We start from the raw sequence: 26690 nt of genomic DNA, 5'->3' as shown, positions 1-26690 counted from the left end.
TGATGCCTTGAGTTGCTTGAGGTCAGCCAGAGAGGAAGGATAAGTCCAGGGTACGCTTTGATTTATGTCGCTGTGTGATTCATGCTCTCCGTCAGACTAGCTGCTTTCTTCCCCTGTTCCTCTAACAGGCTGTCTCGTTGCTGGAGATGACTGTCAGATGCTTTCCTTTCATAGCCACCATCACATGGCCCACCACCGGAGCCTGAGAAGCCTGACCACAGACCAGCATCTCCGAGGCATGAATAATTAGGTAGGCATAATGGAAGGCACTCACTGCACCCTCCAATTGCGTAAGCCCATTACGGAACTCTGCTACATCAGCTTCTATCTTCCGAGGGGGGAAGTCAGAGGATTTTCATACAAGGGCACCATAACTCTAGACAGATCCAGTAAAGGGTTTCATAACTGCTACCAAGTCAGGGAGGGATCCGACATCAACAGCCTCAGCCGGCAGCCGAACGAACATCCGGGCGACATATTTTTCAAGCCAACTCCCACGAAAGACATTCTAACTGAGCTGTACAAACTCACGGCCGAGAGGGAGAGACTGCTGGCCAATCTGCTGAGCTCAGACCACATCCTGGGCATTACGATGGGGAACCAGGAGGGGAAGCTGCCGGAGCTCTCTGTGAGCCTGGCCTCCGAGGACGACTGTTTCCAGAGTGCTGGCCACTGGCTGGGGGAGCCCGCCGTGGGCTGTCTCAGTAAGAGGAGCTCCCAGGGGAACAAAAAGGCCCGGAGGTTTGGTGGAAGGAGAGAGAGCTTTGAGGGGCTCTCTCAAAACTCCCTGCAGAAGAGGGCAAGACGAAAGGGGCATGGGGGCCAGGACTTGGCTCCTCTGATGGGGAAGGACCAGATCTGTTCCAGCAGCGCCCTTCCTCTTTCTCAAACAAGGCCTCACGTTTGGCTCCTAGAGGAGAGAGGCAACTTGCTCCCGAATAGGGCACTTACCTCTTCCCTACAGAGGAGAGGGAGCTGCACCCCAGGGATCCCCAGGACACTGGATGCTGACTCTGCCTTGGGGAGCTTCAAGAAGGCTTCTGAGGTTGCGGGGCATGGAAGAGGCAGGCTGCCCCCTGAATGCAGCTCCACAGAGCCAGGAGATGATGGTGCCGGGGGGCCAAAGAGGGGCCCTCGCAGGCTGGCGCATCTGCAAACAGGTTCGACCGAAAGTCACAAGGAGCCCGAGAAATATCCAGAGGCAGAGGGGGGCCGGACAGAGAAGGCTGCTGAACGGACTTGCAGGAAGAAGCCTATTTCCAAAGTGGTGGCCAAAGTCCAGGATCTGTCTGCTCAGGTGCAACGAGTCGTTAAAATGCATCCTGAGGGTGAGGAAAGGGTTGCCGTTTGCCCAGCAGCGCAAGCTGAGTTCATACCCAGCGCAGACTTGCTCATCCTCCCGGAAGCTGAGGCTGGGGCTTGGGGTGCCAGCTGTTGGGGCAAGGAGCAGCGAGGGGACGGGTCATGGCAGCCATCAGCTGAGGAGGGTCCCCTAGCCGGCACTGTGGGGGCTGTGAACAAGGTCCTCCTGAAGGTGATAGAGAGCGAGAAATTAGATGAAGCCACCGAGGGGAAACGGCTGGGATTTCCCTTCGGGACGACAGCCGCCCATACCCTCCCAGAAACCGGGAGCAAGAGGGGAGCTGGGTTGCTTCTGAGTGGCCACAAAACCTTGTTTCTGGATCTGCCCCGCGGTGTGGACCCTGGAGGTGATGAGAAGAGGCCACCACCCCCAGCACTGGCAGCTCTCGGCACGGTATTTAATAATTCATCCTTTCCGTCCAGCACGCACAAATGGATGTCACCTGTTCCCTTGCCTCTCTCTCCAAGGCTCCCCAGCCCTCAGCAGCATCACAGGATCCTCCGGCCCCCCTCACTGCCTGCTGAGAGGGAAGCCGCTCTTGATGACTCTCTTGGTAGAAAGAGCCGTGCTTTCTCTGGGTCACCCTCTGCTGACACCTTGGAGCCACCACTCTCTGCAAAGGTCACGGAGACCGAAGGAGCCCACTCGACCTCCCTCAGAGCGGGCCAACCTCGGTTGGTGCCTGGGGAACCTTTGGAAAAGAGCTTGGGGCCTGGGAGGACCGCAGCTCAGCCCCAGCACCGGTCACCTCCAGGTTAGTCCCGGTTTAAAATGCTTTACATGTGTTCCTTGGGCGACCCCAAACTGTCAGTCTGCTCGTGCTATTCAGACACTGGCTAATTAACGATGAATCAGAATTCCTCAGCCTGTTAGTTAATTCACCTTGTAACAGGACAGCTGGGAGTGGTATAAAAGAGTGTGGAGATGGTGAGGATGGTGTTGACTTATGGGGTCAGGGCTGTAGTTGCTTCCAGAAGCAATACTTTGTAAATGTCTTTTTAAATTTTTTGTTTTGGAATGCTCTAAAGCTGCCTCCATGGTTGCTTAATACAGGACTCTCAAAGGAAACAGGACTGGGCAGAGAGAAGTAGTAACTTGTTGCTGCCTTTGATGCTAATTGGCCCCTTGACCTAAATTCTGCTGTTCATGCTGCTGGGGTGGCTTGGATTTGTTGGGATTCTGTAAGCAGAAGGGCAGAAGCATGCTGTGTCTTTGCTCATCTGTCTGTTGTTAGAGGTTTTGGGTTTTTGTGGGTTTTTCTTTTCTTTTTTTTTAGTAATCACTTTTATAAGCACCCTTATTTTATGACAATATTTTATTATTTTTTTTTAATACTAGAAGAGGGATGAATTCCTTCTAACTTGAAGAAACTTGGTTCAGATTTTCTTTTTTTTAACAGTTTTTTATTTCCCAAGCAAACACGAAGTAATGTTTATTCTGAAGTTATGTTTTATGTATGGGTTTCTACTGTTACTGGTATAACATCATGTCTTATGCAAAAGGTACTAAAGAGCCAGTTTGGCTCGTATGTTTCATGTGATTTAAAATTTTATATGACAATAATTTTGGTGGTTCTATAAGTAGGATCAATAAGACTAAAAAAGACAGTGTATAAAAGTGCCACTCCTGTATTCACTACATTTTCCAGGCCAGTGCGACCAGATGTTTAGGGTCGTGTATGCCATGGTGTAGATAATAGGTTCTTTTTCAGTGGTCCTTTCACAGCATATGGTCAATGCTTTGTCTAGGCTCGTAATATGATATATAGTCTCTTAAAGTTTAGAGAAAACATCATGTGCAATTTTTAAGATAAAAATATCTGTCTAGGGAAGAGGAATTTCAAAAGCTTCTGTTCATTTTGAACTCTTGCCATTTTATAAATTTCTCTATGTCATTGATCCAGGGTGTGTTTCTTTTAAAATGTGGTAAATGCTCTTCATTTTGTGTTTGTAATGTATTGCTCTTAGTTTGATAAGACTTGCTACTTCCTAACATAACCAAACTGCTTCATCAGGAAAGTCATAGAATTGTAGGTTTTATATCATGTATCATAGAATCCTAGTGATGAAAATCCTTTCTCCCTGTGAATGCTGGAGCCTTCAAAATACTTCGAAAGGAAGCTCTCTGCAACGATTAGATAGAGACTTCTGGAGAGATGGGCGTGCAAGAGCTGCCTCAACTCCGAAAGCTCTTTTTAGAAGTCACACTAAATCCTACGACTTGGTGTGCCGCTCCTCTAGAAACTGTGCATTAAATAATACATTGAGCTTCAGTAAATCTTTTCTCCCCCCCACTGCCCCGATTTAGAATTATCTTTTTATTTTATTGTCCTTTTTCTATTAAAAAAAAACAAAAACAATATTGTAAAAGCTCCATCGTATTTGGCTCAAGGTAGGCACACAGAGGACATTCAGTTTCTCTGATGACTCACTGTTAAGTTAAGCTCACTGAGGGGCATGTTCAACAGATGGTCACCCTTTTCCCGTGACCTCTCCATACTGTTGTGCAGAACCATTCCCTTTACTTTGGCCCCAGCCTTCCATTGGGATCTTCGTAGCACTTTAGGAGCCAGTCATTAGAATCACATGGATTCCTTGGTAGGGAGACTGCCTGTGCTTCTAACGTTATAAAAGAAGGCATTGGAAAGGGGGAAAATAGGAGCAGGAGAAGCCTTTTTTTTCTGTCATGGATAAGTTCTCTTTTGCCGGGACCTTCCTCCAGGAATGTACAAACGTTATCTCTTATCATCGTCCCTCTTTGAAAAGCATGAAGGGAGGGAGTTCTCCAGATAGTATCTTTGATCTGTATCTTGTGTTCCTGTCTCCTGGTTTTCCTTTAATCCCCCTTCTCTGTGGCCACGAGTCCTCATCATATTCTGGATCCTTCAGTGACTTCCTGCAGCTGGTGGGTCCACACAGGGAGAATTTTGCTACTTCCAGCTGCCTTTGTCTTTCACTTCATTTCTCCTCCCTCCACATCCCACATCCACTGGCCTCAGACAGTCCCAGACGAAGGGTGGATCATTCATTTACCATCACCCAACAGTAGCCCTTTATCTGAGTCCAATTCCCACCTTTCTCCCACGTTAGCTATTAACCAGGTTGAGTTTATGGTCTATGGGCATTTATTTCCTGTGGAAATAACGTCTAGGTATTTTATTGAAGTGATGTGATTAAGATTATTGAAAGCACTCATTAACTGCTCAAGTAAGAGATTAAGTCTGGCAAAAGTAATCAGATACATTTCCAGTTGGAAGACTCTTTAGTGTTATGGGCAAGTAGTAATTCCCAGGAAAGAGTAAAATCCGCTTCTCCTTCTCACAGGACCAAGCAGTGAAAGCCAACATTACCATCCACACAGGAAACAGCATAAAGGCTATTGGTCTACCCCCTGTTGGCTTTGTAATTTTCCTAACTCTTCATTCCAAGGTCTATGCACAGGAATTTCTTGTCTGGTGGTGATGTGATCAAACAGAATATGCTAACAGTGAATGGTGGCCAGATTTGTCTTCTCATGGTCCTCCTTCCCCATCTCCACCCTGACTGCCACCTTGGTTTTATGGAAACCACTGTAGAATGTTCCCAAGCCTTTGTGGAATGTGGTATTTTCTCAAGCCTGAAGGACTCTAGTTGTGCTAACCTGAATAGCAGTGTCCTTGGGTCTGGGATTCCCTTCTGTTTTTCTGGCCTTCTTTTACCTTTGATCTGAAATAGACCCTTTTTAAAAAAAATTAATTAATTTATTTATTTATTTTTGGCTGCATTGGGTCTTCGTTGCTGCGCGCTGGCTTTCTCTAGTTGCGGCGAGCTGGGGCTGCTCTTCGTTGCGGTGCGCGGGCTTCTCATTGTGGTGGCTTCTCTTGTTGCAGAGCACGGGCTCCAGGCACACGGGCTTCAGTAGTTGTGGTGCACAGGCTTAGTTGCTCTGCGGCATGTGGGATCTTCCCACACCAGGGCTCGAACCCGTGTCCCCTGCACTGGCAGGTGGATTCCTAACCACTGCGCCACCAGGGAAGCCCTGAAATAGACCCTTTTAATGCCAGAAGAATCACATGTAACTTGGCTCACCACACTCAGGAAGATCCCCAGTGCTTCAGTGTGCTCCTCAGCAATCTCATGATCTTTCCCCTTTGAAGTCACTGAGGTGGTGATGGAGGCATATGCCCCAGGCATAGTTCCTCTTGATATTGTGAGTCATGTTATCAGTGCTTGTGCCCATCAAAAGATGTAGTTAGTGTCAACTGATTAAGGGTTGAAAGGCATATTTGTAACAGATTTTATTATATCTAATGCTGCTGTCAAAACTTTGATTTTTTTTGGGCATGTATTATGGGGAGTAGATATAAATTCTCCCTATATTAATATTGAGGTTTGATACAATCGCCCCAAAATTTTAAAGAAGCTCCACAACTTTAATGGCTATACCCAGCCATTTAAGATTACTACAGAAAGTATATAGTGTGTAGACAATTATCTGTAATTCATGTTAAGAAAGAAAGATTAAAAATTGCATATACCATAGTATATCCATATAAAACATATATAGGACTTAAATTGACAGGAAATACATTGCTACACACTTTTGAGAAAGTAAGGGGATTGTCATTGAAACTATATGTAACTTTGACCTAGCAACCCTATTTTAGGAATTTAGGTCACATAAATAGATGCACTAGTAAGAATATATGCATAAGGTTGTTTACTGCAGCATTGTGTATAGTGGCCAAAGCAGCTGGAAAAAAAAAAAATGGAGTGTCAATCAGTAGAGAAATGGCTACATAAATTAGAGTATATTTAGTCTCCATGATATTATGAGGCTATTTAAAGTATGGAACTAGATCTCTATCTAGCAAGTTGCAAAATAATGTGGAATATGCTCTGTTTTTGTAAAGACAGGTTCCAGCTCTCTCTATATATGAGTATATATGTTTGGTATGGGTTTGAAAGTTTGAATATCATGGAGACAGGTGTAAAGAAAGACAGGCCAAGCTGTTCACATTCTTTATCTAGGGCAAGACAGGGTGAAGGTTGGGAATAAGGTGAAGGGGAAGGATCCAAAAAAAACAACAAAAAAACCCCCAAAACAAACAAACAAACAAAACCAAAGCACTGGGGAAGAGCATTAACTTCTTTTCTTTACTTATTTTTACATTGTTTCACTGGTTGTGGTGAATGTGTCACTTTTATGATTTTTAAAGAGTTACTGAACTACATTTTACAGAAAAAAATAAATACACCACCTAGAGGGGTTGTGTGTGTGTATGTGTGTTGGGGGGTATAGGATTATAGCTGAACCACAATTTTCTGTGTCTTCCCCATGTCCTTTAATGAAGCAAGAAGCTCAGTATTGAGACTAGAGCATTATTACAATGGGATATGTTGGTTGCTAGAGAGCTATAAAGGCAGCACCCAAGAAAGACAAGTCAGGGAAGCAGGATTAGATAAGGAGGGAGCAGTATCCAGAAACCAAGAGAAGAAGGCAGTTAAGAAAGGCTTCTGACCCTCCTACACTGTTGGCAGGAATGTAAATTGGTACAGCCACAATGGAAAACAGTATGGAGATTCCTCAAAAAACTAAAACTAGAGTTGCCATATGATCCAGCAATCCCACTCCTGGACATATATCCAGACAAAACTATAATTTGAAAAGATACACACACCCCTGTGTTCATAGCAGCACTATTTACAATAGCCAGGACATGGAAGCAACCTAAATGTCCATCAACAGATAAATGGATAAAGAAGATGAGGTACATACATACAATGGAATATTACTCAGCCATAAAAAAGAATGAAATAATGCCATTTGCAGCAACATAGATGGACCTAGAGATTATCATATTAAGTGAAGTAAATCAGAAAGAGAAAGACAAATACCACATGATATCAGTTATGTTTGGAATCTAAAATATGACACAAATGAACTTACCTACAAAACAGAAACAGACTCAGAGATGTAGACAACAGACTTCTGGTTGCCAAGGGGGAGGTGGGGTGGGAGAGGGATAGATTGAGAGTTTGGAATTAGCCGATGCAAACTATTATATAGAGAATGGATAAACAACAAGGTCCTGCTGTATAGCACAGGGCACTATGTTCAATATCTTGTAATAAACCATAATGGAAAAGAACGTATATATATATGTGTATATGAAAAAGAATGTATACATATGTATAACTGAATCACTTGGCTGTACAGCAGAAATTAACACAATGTTGTTAAAATAAATAAAAGAAATTAAAAGAAAAGAAAGGCTCCTGGGTTAGACAGTGTCCTGACAGGGAACAAACACCCAGGCCTGAAGGAGCAAGGGAAGAAGGGGTCAGTGGAACCCAAACAGGGGAGCTTAAAGGAGAGGACCACAGGGCAGAAACAGTGGCTTGTGGTAGAGGCCCTTATCAGAGAGGAAGCTGTGGGAATAAATACCCTGGCTTCACTCTCCTTTGGTCTTCTGCCTCGAAACTTTCTCGAACTGAACCAGCCAAAAGGCAGGGTAAAAGGGAGTGGGTAGATGTCTCCAAGCTCAGCCTTCCAGGGCCCAGGGAAGGATGGAGAAGGGTCAGAGTAGATTTGGAGGTATAAGATGATGCAGATAGGATGAGCCACGAAGAACAAGAAATGTAGAAAGAGTGGAATTTTAAAAGAGCGACAGGGTAAAAAAGAATGTGTATGTGAGGTGTGTTTTGATACTGAACAGTGGTTATCTTGATAATAAATGATTATTGCAGTGTTTCGTTTCTTTGTCGTATGACCGTTCTACCTCTAAATTTAATTTGGTTGGCTGTCTCTTTTATTGCTAAAAGTACAAACTTGAGGAAGTAAAAGAAATAATTGGGAGATCTTGTGATACAGTTTTCAGCCTGTGGATTCAGAAAAAATTATCTAGTTTTTAAAAACAAAGCTCTTATATTTAACAGTGATTGATAGCACATTGTACTCGATTGCTTTTTGTGAAAAGCACAAAAAGAATTTTAAAGTATCTTCTACAATTATCTCAAATTAAGAATAACTAATTAGCATATGAAATATGAAATAGATTTTCTACTAATGAACAATTTGTATTTTGAGGTCAGTTTCCATATAAAATAAATGGTGAGTATTTCTCTCATTCACATTTTGTTTTTTAAAAGGGGATATGTTTCAAAGGCCAGGACCATGACCACGATCTGATGTTTTAAAACTCCAAGCCAGTTCTACATATGTGAATTTTTTCCCAAATTAATGTCCAATTGTGCTTTGAGGATAGCACCTTCTTGGAAATGGTTTTTACTTGTTTCTTTTCTATTCTTGGAGTCAGAGCACAAGATTTAAAGCACGGGTGGCAGTCTGTGGCCCTAGGCCAGATCCATCAATCTAAAGTAATTCCAAAGACACAGAAATGGCAGAATTAACACTGCGATTAAAAGTTATAGCTACTGAAAAATCTTAAAAGAGAAAAACATTTTATTAAATAGGTATTAAATTTTGAAGAAAAATTTATCGCATACTTTATTTATTTATGTAACTCAGCCATTCTGGCCCATAGCATCATTGGTTGGGGTATAAAAAAAAGACTCAAACTTTTAGTTGTAATTGGATTAGAAGCATTTTATCAAATTGATAGAGCAAAGTACTGAATATTGAGATTGTGTGTTTTATTTCATTCCTCCTGGGCTCTCCTGGAAGAGGGTGCATGTTGAAAACAGTAAACTCCACCCTGGGGCCACTCTTTCCCTCTTGCTAGCTTTTACAGTATCAGGTAAATGACTTGTTACTGCTTATCTTACTTCATCCTCTTTCTGATCACTTACAAGAAAGTAGCTTCTGTTAGATAGTTCTTAAATGGGCCTACAGCCGTATTTAATACATTTTCCTGGCCTCTGGGCTGTGATATTAGGCCATACCATCCCCCTAGAGTTCCTCTGTGTGCCCTGGCATCTCAGCCTCCTGCCATAGCAAGTTCTGGAGTTCCTTCCCTTTCACAGAAGGACCTAGCAGGTTTTCCCAGTCATGGATTGTTCTACTACATGGAACCAGATGCTTTCTATCTGGCCCAGAGCCTTACAGGACAGAACTTGAACTAGAATTGGGATTCAGATATGTATAGGATGTAGAGGGACTTGTGGGGACCTTGAAGGCTATTGAACCTTAGGGAGGAACAGTGGACAATGGAAGGAGAAGTATCACGAGAGAGCAAGCCTGGGCCGAAAGTCTGTGCACAGACATTTTCTCTTCCTCCTAAGAGGGCCCTTACCCTCTAAGGAGAAGGGGCTTTAGCGTGAAGAGAAGGAAGAACTTTGTCATCAGAAGCCCAACAGTTTTGCAGTGTGGAAGAGCTGTTCAGGGGTAACAGAAATATTCTTATTTTATTGAAGTACAGTTGATTCACAATGTCGTATTAATTTCTGCTGTACACCAAAGTGATTCGGTTTTATATATATATACACACACATACATTCTTTTTCATATTCTTTTCCATTATGGTTTATCACTGGGTATTGAATGCAGTAGGACCTTGTTGTTTATCCATTCTATATACAATACATTGTATCTGCTAATCCCAAACTCCCAATCCATCCCTCCCCCGCTCCCCCTTGGCAACCACAAGTCTGGTCTCTATGTCTTTGAGTCTGAGGAGAAGCAGAAACTTTCTTGCTGGCCAGAAGGAGGGCAAAGCCCCAGCCTCCGTGGTCCCAAGTTATTAGCAACCCAATGGCAGCAGAGTGACAGAGGCACAGAGCAGAAGGGTAGCAAGGGCAGCAGGCCCCCGAGCGCAGAAACCTTGAGGGACCCCTGGAGGCATAACTGGGGAGGAAGAGCCTGAGAAAAGACTGGACTTCATGCCAAGTAAGTGAGGGTGGGCTTCAGACATTGAGGTTCAGATTTTCGTGCAGCGTGCGACACAATTTTACTCACTCTGAGGCGGTAAGTTGGATCATCCAGGTTTCCTGTATTTTTCCTAAAATATTCTGATATGGCTTTTTTGTTTGTTTGTTTGAAACCTAGGTTAAAGTTTTAAGGTTGAGTTTTGCATTTGGAGGGAGAACCCCTGAATAATCCTGTGGCTGATGAAAGCTGTTGGTTTCCAGTTTAGCCCAGAGAAATTGCGGAGAGAATAAACACCACGTGAGGCTTGAGCCTCAGCACAGTCTCCCCAGGATTCAGACAGGTCTGGGCACATCCGGTTAATTAGATGGTTAGACCTGTCGTGAGTCTTTTGCTCGAGTGCCCAGAGGATGGTCACCAGGCAGAGCCCCTCCAGAGGAAAGCAGGACTTGGGGCACAGGAGAGGTTACCAGACCTTTGGGGTCGGGGTGGGAGGGAGGACACTGAAAATAGCATAAGTTGTGTCCTCCTGATTTTCTGCTGACTCGTGTCTGGATGGTAGGAAGAGAGGAGAGCAGTAAGAAAGCAGTGTGAAAATTTAAAGAGTAATTTGACTGAAATGTCCTTAGGATAGTGAAGGCGGGGTCTGCATAGTAGAGTGTAACAAACTTGTGGGTGAAGGGGCCCTGCTCCAGGTGCTGCTGGGGCAGGATGCGACAGGGCACACGGTGGAGGGAACCGGATTTGACCTCATCCCAGAGAGAAGAGGGGAGGTGGGGAAGGTAGGCAGTAGTGCCTAAGCAACGCACCTGGTACCTTAGCTGCAGCAACCCGGTGACAATTCTAGCAGCGTCCAGAGACACCTTCAGCAGCCCGACAAGTGAGGACAGCAGTGTTGATGAGGGATGAGGAGGAGTGGATCCATGCGTTCACGTGCTTCCTGGAATGATCTGGAGAAATTGGTGTGTAGGGGGAGGGAAGTCCCCAAATTGGTAGAGCCAGAGAAATTCTGATTTTGCACCATGTTATTTATTACTCCCCTGACTGCATTTGCTAGGAGTATCAAGTTCACAGGGTTGTTTTGAGTATCAAATGAAATAATGTCAACGAAAATGCTTCCTAACACATTAGAAAATGTTAGCTTTATTATAATTACAGATCATTATTGGCTCATTGGGTCAGAAAGGATTCTTTTTTTTAATATTTATTTATTTATTTTTGGCTGCATCGGGTCTTAGTTGCAGCACGCGGGCTTAGTTGCCCCGCGGCATGTGGGATCTTAGTTCCCCGACCAGGGATCGAACCTGCGTCCCCTGCATTGGCAGGCGGATTCTTAACCACTGGACCACCAGGAAAGTCCCCAGAAAGGATTTTAATAATCTACTCCTTTTGGTGTTTTCCAGTGATGAAATGATGCTACAAATAATAGGTCACAACTGGTTATTGTGAATTTCTTGATTTGCTCTCAAAGCGTCTACATTTGCTTCTGTTAAGTCACTTGCTATTTTTTAAGTGACATTGGTCTCTTATTGGTTTTTCTTTTTTCCTTCCAGGTTCACTGAGATATAACTGACATACAGCACTGTATATGTTTCAGGTGTGCAGCATAATGATTTGATTTACATAAATCATGAAATTATCACAATGAGTTTAGTGAACATCTATGCAATGTTAAAGAAATAGAAAAAAGAATTTTTTCCTGTGACGAGAGCTCAGGATTTATTTTCTTAACAATTTTCATATATAACATATAGCAGTGTTAATTATATTTATCGTGTTGTACATTATAGCCCTAGTACTTATTTATCTTATAACTGGAAGTTTTGACTTTTTGACTGCCTTTATCCAATTCCTCCATGCCCCTTACTCTGAGTTTTTGTTTATTTTTGAAGTATAATTGACCTACAACACTATGTTGTTTCCTGTTACACAGCATAGCAATTCAATATATCTATACATTTCAAACTGATCAGCATGAGTTATGATCTGTCACCATGCAAAGATGTTACATAGTTATTAACTATATTCCCCACACTGTACATTTCATACCCCTGGACTCATTATTTTGTATCTCTAATCTCCCTCACCTGTTTATTTCCTCCCGCATCCCCCTCCCCTTGGTAACCACTTGTTTGTTCTCTGTATCTATAACTCTGTTTCTATTTTGTTTTGTTTGTTGGATTCCTTTCTCTTTTTTGTGTGTCTATTACAGATTTTTGGTGTGTGGTTATCATGAGGTTTATATATAGCTATCTGTTGATCTCTGTTATCTATCTACCTACCTATATGACGCATTTTTACTTCCTGCATTTTTACTTCCCTCACAGCACGTTTACTGTTTCTGGCAATATATTTTACATCTAATTGTTTTGTGCATCCCTTAACTACTTATTGTGGATATACACGATTTTATTACTTTTGTCTTTTGACCTTCCTACTAGCTTTGTAGGTGGTTGATTTACTACGTTTACTGTATATTTGCCTTTACCAGTGAGATTTTTCCTTTGATTTTTTTCATGTTTCTAGTTGTGGCCTTTTCTTTTTCACTTAGAGTAATTCCTTTAACACTTTTTGTAAAGCTGGTTTGGTGATGCTGAACTCTTTTAGCTTTTGCTTTCTTCATCAAATCTGAATGAAAGCCTTGCCAGGTAGATTATTCTTGGTTGTAGGTTTTCCATTTTCATCACTTTAAATATATTGTGCCACTCCCTTCTGGCCTGCAGTTTCTGCTGAAAAGTCAGCTGATAGTCTTATGGGAGTTCCCTTGTACGTAACTTGTTGCTTTTCCCTTGCTGCTTTTAATATTCTCTCTTTATCTTTGATTTTTGCCATTTTAATTAGAATATGTCTTGGTGCGGTCCTTTTTGGGTTGATCCTGATTGGGACTCTCTGTGCTTCCTGTGCTTGGATGTCTGCTTTCTTTCCCAGGTTAGGGAAATTTTCAGTTACTATGTCTTCAGATATGTTCTCTACCCCTTTCTCTCTGTCTTCTCCCTCTGGGAACCCTATAATGTGGCGTTAGTACACTTGATGTTATCCCAGAAGTCTCTTAAGCTGTCCTCATTTCTTTTTATTCTTTTTCCTGTTTAGCTTCAGTGATTTCCACTACTCTGTCTTCCAGCTCACAGATCCATTCCTTTGTATCATCTAATTTACTGTTGATTCCTTCTAGTGTATTTTTCATTTCATTGACTGTATTCTTTGTCTCTGTTCGGTTCTTCTTTGTATTTTCTAATTCTTTGTTGAAAACTTCTAACTTCTGGCTCTGTTCATTCAGTCTTCTCCCGAGAGTTCTTTGAACATCTTTACAATCATTGTCTTCAACTCTTTATCAGGTAGATTGCCTATCTCCACGTCACTTAGTTCTTCTGAGGTTTTATCTTGCTCCTTTATTTGGAACATATTCCTCTGTCACCTCATTTTGCCTGATTTGTTATTTTTATTTCTGTGTATTTGGTAGGTTGATTATGTTTCCTGACCTTGGAGAAGTGATCTTTTGTAGGAGATGTCCTATGGGGCCCAGCAGCACACTCTCCTCTGGTCTCCAGAGCTATATGATCGAGGGGTGCCCCCTGTGTGGGCTATGTGGGTCCTTCTGATGTGATGGACTGACTACTGTGGGTCATCTGGTAGGCCTCTCTGGCCCCCTGGTTTGGTTGGTTGCCAGGCCCTGCCTTGTCTGGAGGTTGCTGCTGGTAGTGGCAGGGCTGGGTCATGAGGCAGCTAACTGCTGAGCCCTGGCGGGGGGGGGGTCCCAGGGCTAGTGCTGGCCCATTGGTGGGCAGAATCAGGTTCTGGGGTAGGTGGTTGTGGGGCTGGTGTTCCTGGATCTACTGTCAGCCTGCTGATGTATGGGGCCAGGGTGTGTGTGTGTGTGTGTGGAGCTGGGGGGAGGTTCCAGGGTTAGTGCCTGCTCACTGATGGGTGGAATCGGGTTCTCTGGTCTCTGCAACAGGGACCCTGAGGGTCCCAAAGCTTGCATTGGCATGCTGGTGGGTGGGGCCAGAGTCCAGAGGATCCCAGGGCTGGTGCCAGCACACTGGTGTGTGGGGTCAGGTCCTGGGTCCTCTGGTGGACAGGGCTGGATCCAGGGGTTTCTGTGGGCTCAGAGAGTCTTAAGATAACAGGCCTGCTGGTAGGTGGGGCTCTGTCTCTCCCTGGCTAGTTGCTTGGCCTGAGACGTCCCAGTGTTGGTGCCAACAGGCTGGTGGGCAGGGTCAGGTCTCAGAGCTAACAAGCTAGAGGGAGGACTCCACAATGGCACTTGTCAGCACCAGTGTCCACATGGAAGAACAAGCTCCCCCAGATGGCTGACACCAGTGTCTGTGTCCTCAGGGTAAGCTCCAGGTGCCTTCTGCCTCTCCAGGAGACTCAAAGATCAGCAGGTGGGTCTGACCCAGGCTCCTTTCAAGTTACTGCTTCTTCCCTGGGTCTCAGAGCATGTGGATTTTGTGTGTGCCCTTTAAGAGTGAAGTCTCTATTTCTTACAGCCCTCTGGCTCTCCCCAAAGCAAGGCCCACTGGCCTTCAAACCAAATATTCTAGGGGTTCATCTTCCTGGTGCAGGACTCTCAGGATGGGGAGCCCAGTGTGGGGCTCAGACTCCTCATTCCTTGGAGAGAACCTCTGCAGTTGTAATTATCCTCCCATTTGTGTGTCACCCACCTGGGGGTACAGGTCTTGACTATACCAAATCTTCACGCCTCCTGCCCATCTCACTGTGGTTCCTTCTTTTTATCTTTAGTTGTAGGCTTCTGGCCTTTCTCATCAACAGTTGCTCTGTAAATAAATAGTTATAATTTTGGTGTGCCCATGGGAGGAGGTGAGCTCAGGGTCTTCCAACTCTGCCATCTTGGCCACTCCTCCAGTCTCTTATTGTTTTATGTAGGTTAATTTTGGATTTTCCACCTAATTTGTAAAAAAGTTGAAGGTGGTGATGATATATGATACCTCTGATGAACTCTCCAGAATATAGCTTAAAACTAGTCCACTCAATAGCTTTTGAATCAGGGGAGCTTTTTTTTTTAAATTAAAGTAATTAAAAAGAAATTGGAATTGCATTTCCAATACTAATGTCATTCCAATATGAAACTGTAAGTTAAAGAATGATATAGCAGGCTTCCCTGGTGGCACAGTGGTGAAGAGTCCGCCTGCCGGTACAGTGGACACGGGTTCAAGCCCTGGTCTGGGAAGATCCCACATGCCGCGGAGCAACTAAGCCCACGCGCGACAACTACTGAGCCTGCGCTCTAGAGCCCGTGGGCCACAACTACTGAACCTGTGTGCCACAGCTACTGAAGCCCGTGTGCCTTGAGCCCATGCTCCACAACAAGAGAAGCCACCGCAATGAGAAACCCATGCACCGCAGCGAAGAGTAGCCCCCGCTCACCTCAACTAGAGAAGGCCCGTGCATAGCAACAAAGACCCAACACAGCCAAAAAATAAATAAATAAAACAAAAATCTTAAAAAAAAAAAAAAAGACTTATCAGAATTGGTGAATTAAAAAAAAAAAGAATGATATAGCAAAATAAAAGAAAAATAAAGGTCCCCTTTCTTTCTACAAATTATTTCTGAACCACCTGAAGTCGTAGCATCTCTCTACAAAGCTTTGTCAGTTTCTCTCCTGATTTCCATATCATATTTTTGTCAAGATGATGGGTCTTGAACCTCGATTATTTGCATCTTATTATGTTAGTACATATTTTCCATAATATTCTTTCATTGTTCTGTCTGTCAATCTTGAGTTCCCATCAAGATTTTTCCTGTCTTATATTCTGTTTGGAAGATTTGCAGTTCCTTAAATAGCATGCCACCAGGTAGTCAATATGTCTTGGTTTAGGTAGATTTTTATGGTTGTTGACTTTAATTAAAAACAGCCTTCAATGTACAAGTGACAAGGCAGTGACTGTTAGTGACAAATTGCCCTAAGACCAGTTAGACAGAATGGTGGGAAATTCCTTAAGCTGGTGTGCCATATCATACAGCAGAGTGGAGTGGGTTTGTCCCTGCCATTCTCTTGGTGTCTCATCTGCATTTGGAACCTGTTTCTGCTGATGATAGAACATGTCAGAATTAAAATAGACATTTCCTTATTTTTATTTTTAAAAAAGGCCTCTCAGATTCAGGAATGGTGTCACATTCATCATTATTTCCCTGGAATCAGGTTTAGTAAATGACATATGGCATGTATTCAGTGAATGTTTTTATTGAATGAGTGAATAAATGGATGGATGAAAGATGAGAAAACTTGGTCTGCAAACTGGTAACAGGGGCAATTTTTTCCCAAGTTAAACAGAATGAAACTGGTTTCATGCCCTATTTTGTGATTACTATCATGTTTTGGGTAGAAAATTTTTATTTATTTAAGGTTACTTTATTTTTTAAAAAAGTAACCTTAAAACTATTCATCTCTGCATAGGTTTAGGAATCTGAATGTACCCAGAGGATGGGAATGATATTAAATGAAACCTGGGTCCTCAAAGCCAAGTGTTTTTGTGAACAAATAGACTGTTCTTTTCATTGAAATAACTTTACAACATTATCAATTTTACCAGAACAGACCTTTTTTTTTTTTTAATCTTAAATGAGGCTTAACTTTTGTCAAAGCCAGTCACTGAGGGGTGGTCAAGTGATCAAACTTGAAATGGAAGCCAGAGGCAGCTTACTGTTGCATGTGTTTTGCTGGTCACAGATTAACCATGTTTCATGGTGCATGATCAAAGACCAGCACATTTGGACCAAGATACACTTTATGACCCAACACACTGGTGAACTAGAAGGCTGGGCAGGTAACATTTAACTCTTCTAGGCTGTGATTCAGGGGGTCCTAAAAGGCCCACCTGCTGGGTGCCTGATGCCCACCATTGAAGTTTGCCTTCAAGCTTCAAATAGTGAAAGCATTGTTGTTGGAATAGTTGTGTATAATACACATATAAATTGAGGCCAGGTGACTGATTTCCAAAATCTGTGCACAAAACTCAAGTCATATTAATCTACCCATAAAGCTCCTGTTATTACCTAGCAGAGCAGGACCCTTAAAGAATGAGTTATGGAACAGGGTTCCAAGAGTGGACGCAGAAGTCAAGGCCAGGAAAGGAATGGGCAGGCCTAGGTAATGGCATGAGAATTTGAGGCCCTGAACCAGTGGGCAGTGTGATAACACCAGGGACCTTAATTACATCAGCAAATTCCTTTGCCTTTGCCATATAACTTAACTGAGTCATGGACATGATGATATGCCATCATATTCATAGGTTCTGCCCTCATTCAAGGAGAGGGGATTATTCTGGGCGTGTTCCTCCAGGAGATGGAAATCAAGGAGACTGTTGTAGAATTCTACCTACCACAGTATCCTTCCATTATCTAGGAGTTTCCATTCACTTTCTGGTCTTGTCTTCTGCTTCCACTATCAGAACCCTGTCCCCACAACTTTCCCTAATGGAACCTAATCCATAATAGACTGTTCTCATTTCCAGATCATAATAATCATAGTATATTGCTTAAGAGTGTGTGTGCTAAAGTTCAACATTTTGGTGTTAAATCCCAGTTTTGTTACCTACTAGAAGATTGGCAATGGCCTCAATTACCTCATTTATAGAGGGAGTGATAATAGTATCCACATAGTAGATATGGGTTGTTAAGAATTAAGTGAAATAAAACATTTAAAGGGCTTGGCAGAGTGTCTAGCATATAATCCTCCAAAAATGTTTAGATATAATTTTTAGTATATCCTGTCTCAATGGTTTTATTCATATATTATTTCTATACGTGGGATACCCTGATAAGTTCCCATGCATCCTTCAAAATTCATCCTAACCTTCGTTATGCAAAATGTCAATGTTTGCATAATGCTGGGAAACTGAATGAATAGTATAGGGAACTCTATTTTTTAACTTTTCTATAAGTCTAAAATTATTGGAAACTAAAAAGTTTTTAAGAAGTCCTAAATGTTATCTCCATTATAAAGCCTTCTGATTCCTCTCATTGTAGAATGAATACTTTCATTCTACTCTCATAGAACTTTACACATGATGTTCATCACCTTATATCATATTATTTGTTTACGTGTCTTTCTAGAATATAAACTCCACGGACGCAAAGACTAAGCTTTATTCATCTTTGTATCTCTAATATATGGCATCACATCTGGTATCACTTACAGCGCATATTACATAAATGCTGGCTCAATAACTAATTCTTGAATGAATTTTTGTTTATTGTGCACAAGAAATTCACCAATGGCAAAATTAGGTGTGAGGATAGGAACTTATGGGAGAGTCAGTGTGATGTAGAAACAGTGGTTATCAAAGTGTGGTCCCTGAGCAAGCAGCATTATTAGCCACAACTGGAAACTTGTTAAAATGCTGTTTCTTGGGCCCCATCCCCCAGACCTACTGAATCAGAAATTCCGAGGGTGGAGGCCAGGCTGTCTGTGCTTAACCACTTTAGTGAAGACCAAGATTAAAAACATAAATTGTTATACTGATGTTTAGCTACATTAGATGAATTCAGGATCTTTTAGGTGTAAATACTTATTAGAGGGAAATGATATAGATGAGTTATCCTTGGGAAGTAATTGAATTCCCACTTCGCCATTTCTATGATGATTTTGAATAATTATTATAGAATTTATCAGATATAGGGATCTATAAACATGGAAAAGTTTCTTAATTTTTTTTATTAGCGTTCTTCCAACCAATTCTTGCACATTGATTTCATACAGGAAGGTAGAATGCTATTCTTGAATATTTCCTTGTCTGACATTTGTTGCTATGATTACAACTTTTTTTCTGTTAATCATAATATTAACCATTCTTGCCTCGATACAGATGTCTTCAAATAACTATTGATGCCTGCCAAGTGCCAGCTGCTGTCATGTGGTCTAAGATGCTACTTCTCCAAATTGTATTTAAGCATCCATTAGGCTTTCAGTATATAGCTTTTGTTACCAGTTTTATGTTATCAGCAAATATTGGTGGAGTTATAGGATTTCATCTACTAAGTAATTAAGATATTACAATCACACATCTGCAGCTTTATTCTAAAGAGCAGCGCTACTATTTTGTTGCCATCTTTCTAATTCCTTTAAGAGCAAATATCTTAGAAAATCATACGATAATGTATGACTAATCTAACAAAGAGCCTGAATCAGGAAATCATTTGCCTCTTTGCTGCAGAAGCTGTTAAATCTTAGCCTCTGTGTTACTGGACGAAAATCACTTCCTTGTGTCCTTTGGGCAGTATTTTTCTTTTAGAGATTTGGAGGCTGCCCTTTCAGAACTCACCTGCCTTTAGATACCTTTTTTCCTTCTCATGCTAAATAGACCATCATTCACACAACTGTTCAGTTGAGCTGGGTTGGGGAGGAAGACCCTGCCTTGAAATCAGGAAACCCAAGTTCAAATCCTGCCTCTGTCAATTACTAACAATGTGACTGTAAGATACCACCTCATCAACTCTCATACTTAACGATGGATTAATAACATCACTCTTTCAGAGTTGCTGTGAGAATTAAATGAGAAAGCATACATCAGAGTGCTTTACAAATAAGGAATTCCTTTTATGATTACAGATAGCAGCCTTGAAAAGAGAAATCACTTTTCAATTATTCTTAGCAATCCTAATAGTCTCTATGCCAAAGAGGCCCAAAGTTAAATGGACATTCTCTGCAGACTACATCCTGAGAAGCTGCATTTATTTTCTCATCCCCCAGGGACACTATTTACTGTCATCTCTTCTAGGTGGGGAACCAGTAAAAGGTCATAACTTTCTCAGCTTTGTATTTCAAGGCAAAAAGTTTGGCAGTAGTGAGAATGTGATCAGCTGAAAACAGAGCTAAGAATCAAACAGCTCTGTGATGGTCTTGGTGCTCATGGCAACAAGGGGTATATTCCAAAATACTGTGGACTCAAAACTAGACAAGTTTGATTGGATGTGCAGTTGAAGGAGAAAACAGAGTCAAGGATCACCGGCAGGTTCCTGCCCCAAGTGACTGGGAAGACAACTGTCTATTGAAACATGCTGGGTCTGCAACCATGTAGACTGGCGACTCATCACCGCCCCCTATCCTGTCCACATCTTTTCTCTTCAGTGTCTTGCTGGCATTCTTAATCAACTTTGGAGAAAAACTGAGGTGGAGAGAGGTGTTCGGTGACAGAACAAGGCATGCTAAATTCTTCCTAAGCTAAATGGAACAAGATTCAAGTCAAGAGGATACTGGAAACATCCTGCATTTAGTTTAAAATATCCACTTACAAGTAAAGGACATAGGAGAATTCGGTTCCAGCCTTAGCTGGCAACATATTGATTTTGAGCCAGTTGGGTAAAGGGGCTGTTTAAAATAAAAAGCCAGGCTATATTAGTGATAGATATTCATATCAAGGGAGAAAATGCGCTACTGTACTCTATATAGTCCGACAAATCTGGAGGTTTTGGTGTAATTAGAGGTACGCATTTGAAGGGGGCTGTTGACACGTTGGATTACATGCAGGCGACCAGGATGGAGACCTATCTGGAAATTTTTTCATAGGAAAAAGAATCCAAAAGAATAGTGAGCCAGTAAAATTGGAAAGGGGGTACCTGACAAAGGCCGTGTAGTGAATGCTGTGTGTGACACCCAGGTCCCCCTGTCGAGATCAAAGCCCTAGTTCCCTCAGCTACCTAGCTGTCTTGCTGGCTGGTGGATGACAGCTGAGTCCCTCCCCAGGCCGTGCCCTCTGCCTTAGGGAGCCGCCTCACCAGAGATTGCACCCACTTCTCAGGGGCAGCCCTATCCGATGACCAGTCTATGTGTGAGGGTACCAAAGCCCAATCCTTAACTTGGGCAGGAAACGTCTCTGGAGAGCCACCCCAGCTTCAGTGCTCCCCGTGTGATCAGCCGAGGTCTCTGTTGTGCCTGCATCTCCTTCTGCCCAGCCCTGCGTCCCTCACTCACTAATAGGTGTGTGCCCAAGAGCACCCTCCGCCAGACCTTCTGCATGGAAATCTCCTCTCCGTTCATTTCCCCGGGATTCCTGCCTGCAACAGCTGACGTTACAAAGACTGCGAAAGGATAAATTATTCAATAAACGATGCTGGGCCAATTGGTTAGCCATATGGAAAGAAAAAAATAAACCTCCATGCACAAAATCTATTTCAGGTGGATTTAGAACTAAGATGTGAAAAGCAAAACTTGCCAGCTTTTAGTAGAAAATATGCAAGGATTAGGAAAGGGTTGCTTAAAAGCACAAACCATAAGGAAGATTATTGGTCCATTTGTCTGTATTAAAATAATCTGAAATTAATTAAAATCATTTGACTATGACAAATGATACCATTTTTAAAGAGTAATAAGGAAAGCTGGGAGAAGATATTTGCAGCACTTATGGCTAACAAAGAGACTATATAAAGAATTCATATAAATTAGTAAATAAAAGGCAAACTACCCAGGAGAGGAAAATAGTCAATTCACTTAAGAGAAAATCTGAATGATGAATGAGTTTATGAATGAGTGAAAATATGCTTAGCCTCACAAGCGATTAGGAAAATGACAGTGAAAGTAAGACCCTATTTCAGACACGTCCGATTGGAAAAAACTATTTTAAATTTATTTTATGATACTTTTCCTTCCCTTTTCCTTCCTCCCTTCCTTTCTTTGCTTCTGTGCCTTTGCACATGCTGTTTCCGTGAGAAACTACCTACTCACCCATTAAGACCTAGCACAAATGTCATCTTTTTCCAAGAAGCTCTCCTAACCTTCCTAATTAGAGTTAAGCATTTCCTCTTATATATTCCATATAGTACTCTGTGCTTCTTTCATTTCAAAACACTTAGCATTGTCATAATTATTTATTTGCATGTGAGTCTCTGGCACTAACTAGATTATGAGCCCCTGGATGGCAGGAGTCATAGGATGTTTCTCTGCGTGCCTCTGGCATTTATCGTAGTGTCTGGCACTTGACTAGTAAATATGTATTAGACAGACAAATGAACAAGTTCCTTGCCCCAGTGGCTTTTTCTGAAAATCAGACCCCCTCAAAATGAGGGCTGAAAAGTCAAATGCTCTGCAATGGTTGCTTTGCTTTCTTTTTGATGTATCCACTAAAATGCATTCCAGATAAACTCTACTTTTGAAAAGAGTTTTTAATTTCTCATTACCTGCAGTGGAGCATATGGTTAAATGTGGTCCTCACCCTCAATTTAATTAAAGAGGATAGCAGATAAGCTGGTTCTTTTTACCATAGGTAGAAAGTTGCATAGGGACGAACTAAATGTTATTTTCCTTTGTTTCTTATTGCTTTTTGTCCCGGCATATTGCTGCTTTAGTGGTACTATCAGGATTTATTTATTTATTTATTTATTTATTTTTAAAATTAATTAATTAATTTATTTTTGGCTATGTCGGGTCTTTGTTGCTGTGCGCGGGCTTTCTCTATCTGTGGAGAGTGGGAGCTACTCTTCGTTGCGGTGCATAGGCCTGTCATTGCAGTGGCTTCTCTTGTTGCGGAGCATGGGCTCTAGGGCACACAGGCTTCAGTAGTTGTGGCACACAGGCTCAGTAGTTGTGGCTCGTGGGCTCTAGAGTGCAGGCTCAGTAGTTGTGGCACATGGGCTTAGTTGCTCCGCAGCATGTGGGATCTTCCCAGACCAGGGCTCAAACCCGTGTCTCCTGCATTAGCAGGCGGATTCTTGACCACTGCGCCACCAGGGAAGCCCCAGGATTTATTTTTAATCCTGAAAAAAATGAAAGAAGTATACTTCGCCTAGAGAGATAAAATATGTTGACATATTTTAAAAAATAAAATATCTCCCTCAGGAAATCTAAGTCTTTGGAATCATATGCCCTCAAGGCATTTGAAAAATTTCCTCTTTTTTAAAAACCAGGAGCAGTTCTACAAACTCCACAAGGGAGTATATGACTTAGTTGGTATTTGTCGCCTCTAAACAGTGATTATAAAATATTAAAGTTGGGAAGGATCCTTTGGCCTAGTGCCTTCACGGTACAGGTAAGGAAAGTGAGGTTCCATCTGAAGGGTTGTAACTGTTTAGTGATAGAATAGTCCAGATCTTCTAACTTCGATTTTGGTTCTTTCCTTCTCTCCCTATATTGTCCCCACCACCAATTTGAAGGTAACAAGAAACTTATTTGGATTTTTGGGGAATTTCTGTTAAAATTGCTACTTAGGTATTTACTTTGGAGCCCTTGAAATTTCCCCAATAAGCAATTGCCTGGTGGCCTTTGTTCCATCAATAATTAACTTTCATTAGCACCTAGACTCAAAGGGATAAAGCAACTCAATTCCAGAGCACTATAATTATTTAGGCTTATTGTCAATATGGAGTAAGAGGTAAAAGTTTGAAAAATAAATTAAAAATTTACTTGCTAATTTACTTATAATAAAGAATGTGTTACATGTAATAATCTTATATGATAATTGAAATATAATTAGTAGTATCCCAGGAGTTCCATTTGCTCATTGGTAAAAATGAATAACTTAGAATAAATCTCTGAGGATCTTTTACCTCTAAATATTTTGATTTTCTGAGAATTCACCCAGACTTTGCTTGTCTTGCAAAGTTAACTGATGCTTGAAGTATTGCTTAACAAAGAAGGTTTTCTTCATTTTTTTTTTTTTTTTTGAAAAGTGATCTGTGACTAAAATGCTGTCTTGTCTTTCTGAAAGGTTCCTAAGAATCTCATTCATTAATCTGCATATATGTGTTCTCTCTCCTTCATGTACTTGGTAAGACTATGATTTATAGAAACTAAATAAATTATAGTTGTTCAAACCATGTGATACTGGATTGAATGGATGCACAGTTTGAAGGAGGCATCGTGGAAGAGCATGGGTAGTCACATCTATGCTTGAGCCTGAACTCTGCTGCTATGGTCTAATGCAAGTTATACAACCTCTCTTAGTCTCAGTTTTCTCTGCTCTGCATTGTGAATAATAACAAAATGTACCTCATTCTTATGAAGAATAAATAAGATGCCAGGCACAGTCAGGCACACTGTAAGCCATCATGTCACTGGGGTATACCAAAAGAAACTGTGACAGCTAATAAAATTTTTCTTTTTGGTGCTGACATCTACGTTTCCTATTGATCTCATTGAAGCTTTAAGTACCTTGCTGTTACTGTCCTGCGGTATGTGCTTTAAAAAGCTTACTTTTTGATTGTATATTCAAAGCAATTGGTCATAATTTGATGTGCCAGTGAAGATAGGAGAGTATGTTTCTCATTTCCACAACGAATTCTTCTGCCTTTTTTTCCCCACTACTCTTCTTTAGAGAAACAGCATAGCAAAATGGACAGATTCTCTAGAAGCTGGAATCAGTAGACTGTGAATTTCTTTAGTACAGGCTCTTTTTCATGTTTGCATTCCCAGTACCCAACCAGCATGAATAAATCCAGTAGTGAATAAATTTGGTAGTGAGCGAGCATTTTATAGAGCATATGGGAGGGAGCAAACCTCCTTCCAAATTCTGGTAAAGATTTGGTATTTAACAGGAACTTTAATCACTTTCAAAAGCAGAAACTGATCATTTTGTGCCCATATTTATAATGTTTCTCGTACAAAGGAGCAACTAAAACCAGTAAAGGCTGGCATGGGACCACAACAAGAGATGATCACAGTACCTGAGCAATGGATAAAGTAGATTCTCCACTAGCTTTGACCTTAACTGAGACTGTTCTCATAGACACACTGGCAATGGGTTTTCAATTGGTTTTTTATAAAGAGGATTTAAAACTTTCCATCAAAACCCACTGTATCATTTATCATTTATAATGTGTTGCATATATTTATGCAACTGAATTGTATATAGTTCTTCATTGTCAATTAATTATTTTATTGTCACTATGAAGTCATAGCTTAAAGAATAGTCCCTGCCCTGGGCAATGTTATAACAGATTAAGAGACCTTACCTAATTATTGTAAATAATATTTTGATGCCTAGGACAAGTGAAACCGGAATAAACGGTAGCTCTTACAGAATGCTGCTTTAATAAGGATTATTTCCAGCCAAGTGTGTTGTGCATTACATCAGTACCAAAGTTTTTTTTAATGAATATAAGAATATTAAAAAAATGCTGATAACAAAATATTTTTTTCTCTAGCAGTACTGTTTACTGGTTCAACAAATATGACCTTGCCTTACTGAAGCATTTCATTCCTGCCCATGAAAATTCTTATTTAAAATGAAGTTTTTGATCAATGCCCCACTACTTCTCAGAGTTGATTATTATAACTTAAAGTTATTTTTTTAAATGACTGCAAAACTTTCTCCAGTGTACACAGTTTATTGTATCTCTATTTACATTGACTGATGCATCCTCTCACCTTTCTTATTCCTCCATTTCAACAGGAGAAGAGATGAGAAGAATCTATTCTTCAATAATCAATTGACTGCCAGAACCCAGTTCTTCTTTACTCCCTTCCCTAGGCATAGAATTCTAGAAAATCCAACAGTAAGGTTCATAAAATAGAGTGAATGAGACATGAGGAATTAACATTAATTACAGCATCCCCAGCTGTGCTAGGCTAATTACACGGAATTTCACTTAACCCTTAGGAGTCTGTGCTTTTCCCACCGTCTCCCTGTGTGTGAAAAGCAATGGGATTAGGTGAAGATAACAGCTCCAGGACAGTATAGTATGTCTTCTGTGTATTTATCCTTTGAATTTTTAAAAAATTGCTCAATTAGGTAAGTGGTCTTTCATGACTGAGAAGGTCATTTTGTCAATATAAACCATTTTGATAAAAGTCTAATCTGCCTAAATGCCTTAGAATGCCATCCATGCTTGTTAGATGTTAGGAATTGGAATTTATTCTCAAGAAGAATTCTACTTGCTGGCTCATTCTTGTCAGTTTTATCCATCAGATCCCATTTCATCCCCAAACAGCCTGTTTTGTTTTTTCCTCTGCTCGCCGGTATGCCGCCTGTTGGTTTGAGAGGCAGGCCCCTCCTGTTTGGCGTGTGCCAGGGGACACTTCTGGTGGCATCTGAGTAGCTTAGAGGTGGGTTTCAAGACAGTAGTAGCTACAAACAGCAGCCTTGGTTGTTTAGAAACTAAATGATTTTCCTCATCAGATTGCAGGCATTTCATGGAGTAAATGTTAACTTAGGTAGGGTTTTATTATACTTGGATTGAATGTTTAAACTGACCAGTGTGATCAAGAACTGGGTCCCAGGTGTGTGGCTTACTGAGGAATCTGAGAAATTATTTCTTTCTTTTGGAAAAAAGAGGGATCCATAAAGTTTCAAGGGAGGAAGATCTGCTTTAGTATAAAGAGGATGAATTATTTTAAAGTGGTTTAAAAATAGTTAAGGTGGGATTTTAAAATGTATGTTCCAGACATATAGAAATGTATGTTTCAGATCTGAGTTTAAGATTTAAACGTTGATTTTACCACACACAGCCCTGTCTGTGGGGCTATGGAGTGTTCTTGCCAAAGAGCTGAATCTATAGGTAATCAGACATTCAGGGCTACCTTCAGTTCACGGGACATATGGAAACTAGAGGGATAAATGAAGCAACACCA

At 41.4% G+C, this 26690-nt stretch overlaps 1 protein-coding gene and 1 long non-coding RNA gene across 5 annotated transcripts in view; one reads left to right on the top strand and one right to left on the bottom strand.

The window, feature by feature from the left end:
- LOC132359526 (uncharacterized) overlaps positions 1-1249 on the bottom strand; it is a 28567-nt gene extending 27318 nt beyond the window's left edge. For both annotated transcript variants that reach the window (XR_009500865.1, XR_009500866.1), the window contains exon 1: positions 952-1249. This is a non-coding gene — a long non-coding RNA (uncharacterized LOC132359526). The remainder of the gene's footprint in view (positions 1-951) is intronic.
- The window catches only part of FMN1 (formin 1), a 452266-nt gene that overhangs the window by 36575 nt on the left and 389001 nt on the right, over positions 1-26690 (top strand). For all 3 annotated transcript variants that reach the window (XM_059913697.1, XM_059913699.1, XM_059913696.1), the window contains one exon: positions 129-2117. In XM_059913697.1, the coding sequence (XP_059769680.1) occupies positions 260-2117 (1858 nt within the window). In that variant the 5' untranslated portion in view covers positions 129-259. The remainder of the gene's footprint in view (positions 1-128; positions 2118-26690) is intronic.

Source organism: Balaenoptera ricei, chromosome 2 (genome assembly GCF_028023285.1).
Source record: "Balaenoptera ricei isolate mBalRic1 chromosome 2, mBalRic1.hap2, whole genome shotgun sequence".
NCBI lineage: Eukaryota > Metazoa > Chordata > Mammalia > Artiodactyla > Balaenopteridae > Balaenoptera > Balaenoptera ricei.
This window is presented reverse-complemented; position numbering and strand designations above follow the sequence as displayed.